We start from the raw sequence: 12,233 nt of genomic DNA, 5'->3' as shown, positions 1-12,233 counted from the left end.
CACTTCTCAATTTTTTTTCCATTTTGGAGTACAAAGGTTGAATGGTCTAATTGCAGGTTAATGAGCAGTGTTGTTGGTGATTGCAGTGACTTGTGTTGCATCGGTGATGCTTAAGCTAGTTACAGAACCATGCACAGGCCAGTACGTGGTTGGCATTACTGGTGACGGGCAACGACTAGTATTGCAATGGAGGATCGCAATAGAAAGGCAACGGCTATAGGGCAACAACCACCATTGGTCAGATTCAGACCATTGTTGCATTTCTATATAATAACCACCACTGTTATTATATAAAAGGGACATAATAGGGTCAAAAGTGTCTTTCTAATTTTAAGTTAGTGGCTAGGGCTGTAACAGGGTCCAGTAGGGCCGAGACTTTAAAACCCTAAGCCAACAATGAGTTTCCTTTGTTGGGCCTAGGCCCGGACCAAACCTCACTTAAGGCTAAAAAAATCTACCCTCAATTATGCTCAGGGCAGGGTCGGGCTGGGTTGAGCCTGATTAACTTTGACATGTGCTTGGGTTTGATTCAACAAATTCAACGATGTGATCCTAGGCTGCTTAACATCTATAGATGATATTTTCCGATCGACGTGCCACTGCAAGTACTTCAGCTAATTCATTCTTCCTTTTATTTATTTATTTTTTTAATATTTGTCCGTGGTCTATCATGGGAGCTATCATAGCTCAGTCTAGAATCCTAACGCTTTCCCTTCCCCATTTTCATTTGATTTGATATATATATTTGTGCTGGTTTCACCAAGACTCACGCTCGCTTGTAATTTGGATCTGAATATTGCTTTCCAAAGTCATCTTCTCTTGGCTTGGTAGCACTGTGGCTTGCTTCCACTACAAGAAAACATATTTATGGTGACGAGAAAAAAATACTATTGTCGATCAATATAAAATATAGCAACGGTAAAATGGATATTGTTGCCTAATACATTTATGGCGAGGGTAAAGTAATATTCGTCGTAAAAAAAAATTTTAAACAACGAAATTAAAAATTACAAAAAATTATTTAAGGCGACAGAATTTTTTAATACCGGGGTGAAATAACATCTTAGACAATGACAAATTTTTTATAGTCGCCTAATATCCTATGCTAAATATAAGATTTATAACGACAATAGAAATTATGTTGTCACAAAATATTATTTTGGATGATTTGGGCTATGCCACAGTATAAGGTTAGAAAATATTATATATAATGATGGTAAAAAATACACTCAGATATTGCCTAAATTTGTATCTGGTGTCGGTAAAAAACACAATCGTTGTCAAAAATCATATACAATGAATTGATAATAGTTCATAGCAACGGTTAATAATTTTTGGTCGCGAAGTATGTATTTAAAATTTTTATTATAAAAAAAAAAGTTTTAAATTTAGGGATTTTAGAAGCGGGAAAGGTTTATTAATTTTACTTTTGATTTTCCCGGCTTCCCTTTCCCGCACAAACCTGCTTCTATCGTCTCTCTCTCTCTGCCCTAGCCTCTCTCATGCACTAACCGCCCCTCTCTCTCTCTCCACTAACCCTCTCAATATTTGTTTCATCATCTCTGTGGGCGAGAAAGCAATCTAAGAGGGCAATGTTCTTGTTCCGTCCAAAGAGCAACATAATGGTCTGAATGGGAGGAGGGGGAAGAGGAGGAGGAAGAAGAAGAAGGCGTTTCTAGGGTTTTGCAAAAATCCCTCCGTTGCAGAAATGGTTACTTTCAGGTTTCACCAGTACCAGGTGGTCGGTAGAGCACTCCCTACCGAATCGGATGATCATCCGAAGATCTACCGGATGAAACTTTGGGCTACGAACGATGTTCGTGCAAAATCGAAGTTCTGGTATTTCTTGAGGAAGCTCAAGAAAGTCAAGAAGAGCAACGGACAAGTGTTTGCAATCAATGAGATCTTCGAGAAGAATCCTACCAAGATTAAGAACAATGGGATTTGGCTGCGTTATCAAAGCCGACTGGTTATCACAACATGTACAAGGAATACCGCGACACTAAACGGAACTGTTGAAGCAATGTATAATGAAATGGCTTCTCGCCACAGAGTGAGGTTCCCTTGCATTCAAATCATCAAAACTGCCACACTCTTGGCAAACCTTTGCAAGAGAGATAGCACCAAGCAATCCCAGAATGCTAAGATCAAGTTACCCTTGGTGTTCAGGAAGGTCAGGCCACCGACTAGGAAGCTGAAGACCACATACAAGGCATCCAAGCCACATGTAATTCTGATCTTTCAACAGGTTCAGGTTGCATGGAGAAAGTTTGAGGGTAGGATTTATTCGGAATCTGAAATTTTGTCATCCATGTTGAAATACTCTGTTTATTTTCTGTTTATCAGAAGCTTTCAGTTATATGAGATTTGTGTGTTTTTAAACCCAGTTGTTAAAGTCCAACTTTTGGGGCACTGCTCTTCAAGTCGAGACTGCAACCAATGCATGTGTAGAAACGCAACTCTAAAATGATGCAGAAGATAATGGAAAAACAAAAATTAACAATACACACAAATTTACGAGGTTTTACCAGATTGCCTACGTCCTCGATGAGATTAGATCCTGCTTCATTATCAATAGAGAATAGGGTTACAATGTTCGTCTTCACACCTCATAGTATTGCGGTTGCATTACAAAGAAAAAAACCCTTGCTATAAATATATAGTGAAAAACTTTAATTTGAAAAGTACAAAACTATCATCAAATAAAAAATTTGAACGGGGCTATGCCCCCTACACCCCCGCTATGCAGGGGGCCTCCTGTTCCCCTTGCAACTCTCATTACTCACTAATTGGCTAATGGGACCGTTGTCCTACTTGTCGAGATACTTGCATTAATACTCTGTGGATTAAATTATGATAGAATACAAGATATCGTACATCAACATACATTATGCACTAGATCCACTCTAGGGATGAAAGATTGCCAATCTTTTGGTAGAAAAAGATTGGCCACTTGAGTGTTTGGTTAAAAAAAAAAAAGACTCAAACACTACTTTTTATTTTTTATTTTTGGTTAGGAACACTATTCTTCAAATAAAGTAGCAATAAAGCAATTACTTTTGAGGTCATCAGGGCCGTCCTGCCATATACTTTTTAATAATCAATATGTGTCTGTCGGTTCTTAATTTTTTTTTCTTTTTGGTAGAAGTCGGTTCTTAATTCTGATTCTATAATTCTCTATCACACGGGACTAGGGCATATAGAAATAAAAAGAAAGTATCAGAGATTTTTATATTGTAGAGGGTAATTTATTGCATCATCTTTAGATAAGTATTATCAGAATACCCTCTCTGTTTTTATCAAATTAGACTTAAATTTTTACCGTCAATATCTGTTAAACGATGTTATAAAATAACATTTTAACCCAGATGATTAAAACATTTTTTATCTCTTTCTACCCTTTTCTCATTCTCTCCATACCTGCTGGCAGGCGTACGGACGAGTTCCAGCGATTTGTTTCCATTAAAAAAAAAAAAAAAAGAAAAGAAAGAAGCTGGAGGGAAAAAAAAAAGAAGAGGGCCCTTCTGATTTTGTCTTGTTCTTCTAAATCCTACTCGTTATTCTTGTGGAGCTTCAGCATTTCTCGAGTCATCTTCAACGATAAAAGCCAGAAAAATCTCACCCAAATATGAGAAAGAATCCCCAATTAGTTTTTTTGAGGTATCTGAATTCGGAAACTCCATCGAGCACGAATTTCTTCTCTAGAGCCTTCAGCTTTCCCTGTCGATGATTTTAGTCTTCTACTCGCTCTTCAAGCATCCCCAAGTCGAGGTTTCATCAACTGAGGTAACTGAAGAGAAAGAGATTTGCTTATTTTACGCTTGCTTATCAGTTGGGCTTCATTTTAAATTCTTTAAGAGTTATTTGTTTGTTTTCTGTAAGTGGTTTCATGTTCAGTTCAAGTAGTGCTCTCCGAAACACTGAAGCTTTTGAAGTTGAAGCCTTTTTGAATCTTTTCCCTGGAAGTTTTGGGGGTTTTTGGGCCCTGTGAAATTCTCTCGATTCGTACTCAATCGTATTCTCTTGGAAGCATTTTTTTTGTGGAACGATTTATCTGATCCACAAGATATCATTTTGCAACTCGTTTCTAATAGAGACGTTCCCAATGGAGAGAAAGCGAGAATTTGGTGCTTCGTCCTCGTCGTCTTCCAGTATCCCTCGATGGAATTACGATGTCTTCTTGAGTATTTTCAGTCAAGATGATGAGAAGAACAAAATCATCATTGATGGCCTCCACGAAGCTTTTGTTGAAAATAGGATTCACACCTTCAGAGATGGCGACGAGGAGGAAGAAGAAGAAGAAAAGCTTGGAGGAGAAAGAGAGAAACGAATTGAAGAATCAAGGATCGCCATAGTCCTTTTCTCAATCAAATACGTTTGTTCTATAAGTTGTTTGGATGAACTGGTGAAGATAGTTGAGTGCAGAAGCAGCAATGGTCTAACTCTTTTCCCTGTTTTCTGTGATGTGGATCCATCGCATGTGCGAAAACAGAACGGGAGTTTAGAGCAAGCGTTCACCAGTTTCGAAGAAGAAGAGGAAAAAGAGAAGGTGGAGAGGTGGAGGGCAGCTCTTACTTTAGTGGCTAATCTTTCTGGTTGGGATCTCCACGCTTCCACTGGGTAATAAATGTAACCAAATTTCTTTCCAAATCTATGCAGTCTTGGTAGATATCCAATCTTATTACATGTTTATAGTCCTTATAGTTGTTATATGAATTATTACTTGCAGGCAGGAGGCAGAATTAATCCAAAAAATTGTTGACAATGTTGTTTCAATTAAACGAAGTCGATCACCATTGAACATCGCTAGTTATCTCATTGGAATAGATTCCCGTGTTGCAAGGATGTTGAATTCATACATATATCGTACTTCATGTGAAGTTCGTCTCATAGGAATTTGTGGTATTAGTGGATTGGGTAAAACAACCATTGCGAAGGCTGTATATAATGGAATTTCTCATAGATTTGAAGGCTGCAGTTTTCTTGAGAATGTTAGAGAAGTCTCAAAACAACCCACTGGTCTAATTCAATTACAAGAACAACTCCTTTCTGATGTCCTTATGAAGAAAAACTTTAAAATAAGTAACGTTGCTAGAGGAATAAATGTCATCAAAAAGAGGTTGCAGTGCAAAAGGGTTCTTATTGTTATTGATGACGTTGATCATTCAGACCAGTTAAATGCATTCGCTATCGAACGTGATTCATTTGGCATGGGAAGTAAAATCATTGTTATATCACGAGATGAACATTTTCTAAACGGGGCTGAAGTGTGTGATATTTATCATCCGGAGGAGTTGGACTCTCATGAGTCTCTCCGACTCTTTAGTTGGCATGCATTTAACAATAATTCTCCTCCAGTTGAATACAAGGAGCTTTCAAAAGAGATAGTTGGTAATGTTAAAGGACTTCCATTAGCTCTTGAGGTCATGGGTTCTTTAATGTTAGGAAAAAGAAGCTTACCTGAATGGGAGAACACATTGGCCAAACTGAAAAGTACTCTTGGTGATCAAATACCAAAACCACTTCGATTAAGTTTTTCTGATTTGGATGACACAGAGAAGGATATTTTCCTTGATATTGCATGCTTCTTTATTGGAATGGACAAAAGCTATGTATCTAAAATACTAGATGGGTGCGATCTTTTTCCAGTTATTGGAATCCGTGAACTCATTCAAAGATCTCTTATTACAATTGACATAGACAATAAACTGAGGATGCATGATCTTCTTCGAGAGATGGCCAAGAAAATTATTCATGAAGAATCTCCTGAAGAACCTGGAAGACGTACAAGATTGTGGTCACAAGAAGATGTTTGTGATGTATTGATGAAACATAAGGTAAGAGCAAACACCTTTTTCTTCGTCTTTGGCAAAAGTTTTATTTAACTCGGTAGAGCACAGGTGGTCTGAGTAATCAAGGACCATAAATCCCTCTTATTTTTTAAAAACTGGTACGACCATTTTATTAATGTACCATTCAAAATTTTGCATTGTTTAAAATCCGTTCACTTCTAATTTTTTCCAGTCTCCTTTTTGCTAACTATAGGCGTGGGAGATTGCCCTTGCACCGCTGCTTTGGAAACGCTCTTCCTTTTTCTTCTTCTTCTTTATTTTATTTTATTTTAATTTTATTTTAAATTTTTAAAATTTTTATTTATTTATTTCTTTTTTTATTGTAAGAATGATTTTTTTTTGTCTTTCTATGTCAGCAATAGGATCTTTAAGGGATAGACAGTTGGGGTTATTTCTTTTAGAGACAGATTTGAGCCTTTTTATTAAATCAACAGCACAGACGTCTCTCTCTCTCTTTGGTGTTCCTCCTCCTGCATTACTTTGGTGTGTGTTTGCATGTGTAGATGCTGTATTTGTTTATTAGAATCTACTGATCCAAATCTATTTGTCAACAGGGAACCGAATCTGTGGAAGGCATCATGTTAAACATTTCTCAATTTGAAGATATTGTGTGTTTTCATACTGAAGCATTTGTAGACATGCATAATCTAAGACTGCTTCATCTCAATTATGTACACCTAAGGGGAGAATATGAACATTTACCTAAGAAATTAAGATGGCTTTGTTGGCATGGATTCCCTTTGAAATCTATACCTGCCAATTTTGATATGGAGAAGATTATTGTTCTTCACATGGAAAATAGCAGCCTCGAAGAGGTTTGGAAGGAAATCAAGGTAATAAATGAAATAACATTACGTTTTTTCTTTATTTAGATTGAATTTTATATATATAGATACTTGTTCATCCTCATTCACATTTAAAATTTTTTAATTTTTTTATTATGCAGCTGCTTAAAAGGTTGCAAATCCTGAACCTTAGTCATTCAAGATACTTAACAAAAACCCCCAATTTCTCAGAAGTCACCAATCTTGAGGAACTGATCCTTGAAGATTGTGAAAGTCTAGTTGAGGTTCACCAATCCATTGGGTATCTTGAGAAGCTTATTGTCCTGAATTTAAATAACTGCCATAACCTTATGAAGCTTCCAAATAGCATTGGTATGTTGAGATCTCTTGAAGTACTCAATCTCCGTGGTTGCTCGAACCAGGTGCAATCTACTTCATGGTTTTCATTCCCTCAACGTTATTTCAGCTCACTTATTAGAACAAAGCATACTTCTATGCTGCTTCCTGCTTCTTTCTGTGGTTTATGCTCTTTGAAATCAGTAAATCTCAATTATTGCAATCTATCAGAAGATACCATTCCTAATGATTTATGGAGCTTGCCATCGTTGAAGACCTTAAGATTGGATGGGAACAGATTGTGCACCTTGCCAGACAGCATTAGACTTCTTTCTTGTCTTGAATCACTTACATTGTCAAATTGTAGTGATCTCAAACTAATGACAGAGCTTCCATCAAGTTTAAAGATTTTGGATCTAGGAGGTTGCTCAACAATGGAAATATTACCATCCAACATCAATGATCTATCTCAACTTATCTTTCTTAATTTGGAGGGATGTGAGAGACTACAGTCATTTCCAAACGGTTCCACATCTTCTTCTACAGGAGTAGAACTTAAGGACACGAAGAGTTTGAAAAATTTAGTTATGAACTATGATTACTTCTGTAGTAGATCGGATGAAATAAGTTGCCTTCCTACACTTTGGAGCCTATATTTGGCAGGTTGTGAGAGGAGGTCTCAAACACTGCCAAAGCTTTCAGCAAGTTTATTTACTTTGTTTGTAGAAGGTGACACATCGACTTTGCTTGTCAATAGAGGGGAGATCCAGAGCATGATAACTTCTCATTCTGTACAAGCAGGCATCTACAACATCGAAGGGTGCCACCATCTGGGGAACACTTTGAGGAAGAATAGCATTTTCCAGGTTCTCTCTCTCTCTCCCTCTTTTTTTTTTTTTTTGCTAATGATGGGTATCCAAGCTTTAGCTTGACTAGTTCTGCGAGCTCATACTGACCAACAATAAGTGGCTCACGTCTCCTAAGGAGAAGATTCCTTGCCAACTCTGGTACCCCTTGGGGCTCTCTCTCTCTCTCTTTCTTGTATAAATATACTTAAACATCATGCATTCATTTTATGGATCAGGATATACATAGGGAATTTCAATTTTGGTGTACTGGAAGTGAGATTCCGGAATGGATGAGCCATCGAAATATGGAGTCTTCAGTATCCTTTGAGGTATCATCTGACTGTTCGGATTGCAAGATTCAAGGGTTGGATGTATCTGCTGTTTTTTCAGCTGTGGAAGGACCTGGAAATTACTCTTGTTACCCTGTGATCTGGAATAAAACCAAAGATATACAATGGGGTCCGATTCCTGGACTTCCACAGTCCACACTTCCACTTCGACCAGGTCAAGACATATTGTTGGTTCGCCATATTACAATTCGTGAGCTTCTGAGTTTCTCGATACACAAAGTTGGATTTGGTGCTCACTTTGAAGTGGGGGATCAAGTGGAGGTTTCAGTAGAAATTAATGGTGGCCATGGAGGAAGTTTGCAAGTGAAGAAATGTGGAGTCCTGCTGGTTCAGTGCCCAGATGAGGAGATGAACCAATTAGATGATTTATCATTGATCAGATACTTATCTGATCCAGAAGATATTGAGCGAGCACTGTTGGAATACTTAATGTCGCATTCAGAAGATGATCTTGTTGTGGATGGCGAAGTGTCAGAATTGGTTCACATTGGAGAAGATGAGAGAATTAAAAGTGACCACAACGTAGAATCAGAATTGGTTCACGTTGAAGAAGATGAGAGAAATAAGAGTGATGGCCAAAATGAGGGCGTCCCCGCCGCAGGATTTACCAGAAGATTAAGGATTGGCCTGTAGTTCGTCCACCGGCCAGTTACCCATTTCCTATTTATGGATATTACCAGCCCATTATAGACACCACATAATTAATGCATTCTTCATTAATTTCTCTGAAGATGGATTTTGATTTTGTGTTCAATTTCTCATGCGCTCTCTATGTTGTGATGTGCGGTATTGAATAATGGAACTGCATTATATTAAATTGAATCAAGTAGATTACAACCTAATGGTCTATATATAGGATCTAGATAAGAATCCACATGATTGGAAACTCTATCGATAAGGAGATCTAGTAGGAGTAGTTATATTAGAACACAAACTCTATGAAAAAATATGGTTCGATATCATATGGAATTCTAGTGAAGTAAATAGGATGTAGAGATTAATAATGAGTGGAACTCTTACAAAATAAGAGAAGATAGGCCATCATAAGTGGTGATAATGTTTGAGACGGAGTGAAACTCAAACTCTTACGAGTATGCGGAAGCTGTGTTTGATGGCCTATGTAATAGTTTATAGTATTAGTCTCTCTCTCTCTTGTTTGATTTCCGGTCTGAGCTTCAGGGAGATATCAAGGATGTCAAAAGGTGGCTTAACCAATGAAATTGAATCGGTCAAACTCGATATGAGTTTATTTTGATCATGTTTCGGATTAGAGATTTGTGACGTCAAATTCAAATCGGATAGCATGGAAACCAATATAACTGGATAAGAAACCATACCTACCCGAAATTCATTAAATATTATTTTTCTTCCATACTTGTGAATATTTACATGATGAACTGATGAACAAGGATAAAGATGGGGTAAAAGGAAGGAGGGAGAATCTGAGGATTACACATTCCTTTGAGGGGATTTTTTTTTTTAATTATGATTTTCCACCTGTATCGCCACATTTTCTCTCAACTAACTTCATCAAACTAGGGCGAATCTTTTTCCACTTATACCTATCCGTAACCTATAAACTTGGCTACTATTAAGAAAAGGTAGTTTACCCACGGCCCCACAACTGGACGAGTTCGGATCAAGTCCTCGAATAAGATATATTTGATCCACACTTAGACTCTATTTAATCTCTTTCCTCTTGTAATTAGTTTTTTATTTTTAATAGAGTCCAAGTGTAGATCAAATACGGTACGTACGAGGACTTATCCACACTAGCACCTTCACCTTAAAAAAAAATAATAATAATAAATAAATAAATAAATCTAATGAGCGTATCCTCCCATATAGCATCTGATGGTGAAAGTCCCTTCCAATGGACAAGGATCTCGGCTTGCCGTTCATGCATATGGCTATCCAGCACTACTTGCGGTTGAGCAATAATAGCATCTTCTTTCTCATGGAAGGTAGGAAGCTCATGCTGCACTTGTACGACTGCACCCACCCTCTTCTTTAAATAGGACACATGAAAAACTGGGTGAATCTGTTATTCCCGTGGGAATTCTAGCTTATAAGCAACAGGTCTGAAGCGAAATTGACACCTACGGATAAGGTTGAAGACGCAAATAAACCCAATCACCTATGTCAAAACTCCTCTCCACTCAGTGAAGATCATAATATTTCTTCATGCGGTCTTGATCTGATTGTAATTGAATTCTTAATTCCTTAAGAACCTGATCACGATCAACAAGTTCTTCACTCCACTTGAGTTGTTCCTTGAATGTATGTCAACAATGTGGGAGGTGCTCGACCACATACAATCTCATAAGGAGTCCTCTTTGTTGCTGAATGGATACTAGTATTATAACAATATTGAATCCAAGAGACCCAACGAACCCACTCTTTTGGTTTATTACTAGTGAAGCATCATAAATACATCTCAATCGATCGGTTCATAACCTCCGTCTGCCCGTCCGTTTGAGGATGATATGCAGATGAGAAGTTGAAATCTATACCCTGCAAACGAAATAATTCCTTCCAAAAAACACTTGTAAAGATTGGATCTCTATCACAAACGATAGTCTTGGGTATTCCATAAAGTTTGAAAATACTGTCAGAGAACACTTGAGCCACTGATGTCGAAGAATATGGATGAGAGAGAGAGGAATGAAATGGGCAAATTTTGAAAGACGATCTACCACCACAAAAATTGTAGATTTACTTTTAGAAGTGGGGAGTCTATCAAGTATATCTCCAACTACGGTTTCCTCTCTTGCACAGGATTCTATAATTTTCAAATCCCCACTCATAAACATGATTTTAAAAATCAATCAAGACCAATCCACCAATTGAATACCAATCCACTGTTGAGGTATAAAAAAGAAAAATGGTTAAAAATAATTTTTTTTTGGGGTGATGGAAATAAGCCTAAAAGGTAGTGTTTTCACCGCAGTTGAAGCTTCTACTAATGACCCCATTGGCCCATAGGCTGGTGTAAGACACACTGCCTTCAGGGAACCTCTCTCTGTTTTTAGAAACAAGGGTAAATTCTTCTGATCTAGTTCGATCAAATCCAATCCATTTGGTATTGATTGAGAACAATCTTGAGGTTAACATCTTGCTTCCGAATTATCACATACGAATGGTTTTTGAGTTCCTCAATTACCTTACAGTATGACAAATAAGAATTTTAGTGTAATTGGATTATTTTAGAAAATCGAGTCGTTTAGTATATTGTTATGCGTTTGACAGCCAACATAGATTGCACACACCATTAAGGTGATCATTCTGGAGATGAGCAGCAAAGAGAAAGAGTATCGGGAGATTGGGTTGAAGAAGAGAATCTTAGTTTTCTAGTGCATAGAAATTAATTGAGAATTTGTTTCTTATAAAACAGGAAAAGAAGAAAAAAGAAAAAATAAAAATAGTTAAAAAATAATAATAAGATAGATAACAGAAGTAAGCATCCATCAAGTCTCATGACACATGGCATGAGGAAACCATGGTTGGAGATAATATAGCTAATCACTTTTTTTTTTTTGGGTGTTGGGGCTTGCGCAATTACCCTTTCTGAACTGTTACCAAGTTTAAGGTTAGGGATAGGTAAAAGTGGAAAAAGATTCGCCCTAATTTGATGGCATTAGTTGGGGGAAAGCCAGGTGATTCATGTGGAAAATCACAAATTCTCCCCCTTCGGTTTCCCCTTATCTTCCAACTCAATTATCAGGTTTGCTTGAGACAATTTTAGATTGCATTGAACAACTTATGGTGGAAATAGACTATACTTACCTCACCAGTTCTGCAAAATATGCCTCTCTATCTGAAAGCGGTGTTGGAGGATATTTTACATACCTCCTCTTATTTCACTCTATCTTCATTTCAATTTATTTCTAGAAAGTCAACATTGTAGTAAGACACTATTAATGACATGTATGAAGAAAGCCAATTTTCACTTCATGGTTGATGAATTTATGTGTTCTCACGTCTTTGAATAACTTATCCTTAATCATTCTTTACCCCCCCCCCCCAAAAAAAAGGATGCATAAAAATTGGGATAAGGATATA

The 12,233-nt window shown here is 37.3% G+C and overlaps 1 protein-coding gene and 1 pseudogene across 4 annotated transcripts; both read left to right on the top strand.

Annotated features, from left to right (window-relative positions):
* Nucleotides 1-1,530: 1,530 nt before the first annotated feature.
* LOC122074300 lies at nt 1,531-2,470 on the top strand (annotated as a pseudogene).
* Nucleotides 2,471-3,508: 1,038 nt separating this feature from the next.
* On the top strand, nt 3,509-8,901 carry LOC122072897 (disease resistance protein RUN1-like). Of its 4 annotated transcripts, none has more exons than XM_042637332.1 (6): nt 3,509-3,786; nt 4,095-4,620; nt 4,730-5,837; nt 6,407-6,685; nt 6,799-7,839; nt 8,058-8,901. In XM_042637332.1, exons 2-6 carry the CDS (start codon nt 4,106-4,108, stop codon nt 8,802-8,804), a joined length of 3,690 nt encoding a protein of 1,229 aa, XP_042493266.1. In that variant the 5' UTR covers nt 3,509-3,786; nt 4,095-4,105; the 3' UTR covers nt 8,805-8,901. The 4 variants fall into 4 exon arrangements, with proteins under 4 accessions (XP_042493266.1, XP_042493265.1, XP_042493262.1 ...); XM_042637331.1 differs by having other exon boundaries at nt 3,898-4,620; XM_042637328.1 differs by having other exon boundaries at nt 3,883-4,620.
* Nucleotides 8,902-12,233: the final 3,332 nt, after the last annotated feature.

This window comes from Macadamia integrifolia, chromosome 3, assembly GCF_013358625.1.
Source record: "Macadamia integrifolia cultivar HAES 741 chromosome 3, SCU_Mint_v3, whole genome shotgun sequence".
NCBI classification, from domain to species: domain Eukaryota; kingdom Viridiplantae; phylum Streptophyta; class Magnoliopsida; order Proteales; family Proteaceae; genus Macadamia; species Macadamia integrifolia.
Note: the sequence above shows the minus strand (reverse complement) of the source record. Positions and strands in the feature narration are given on the sequence as shown.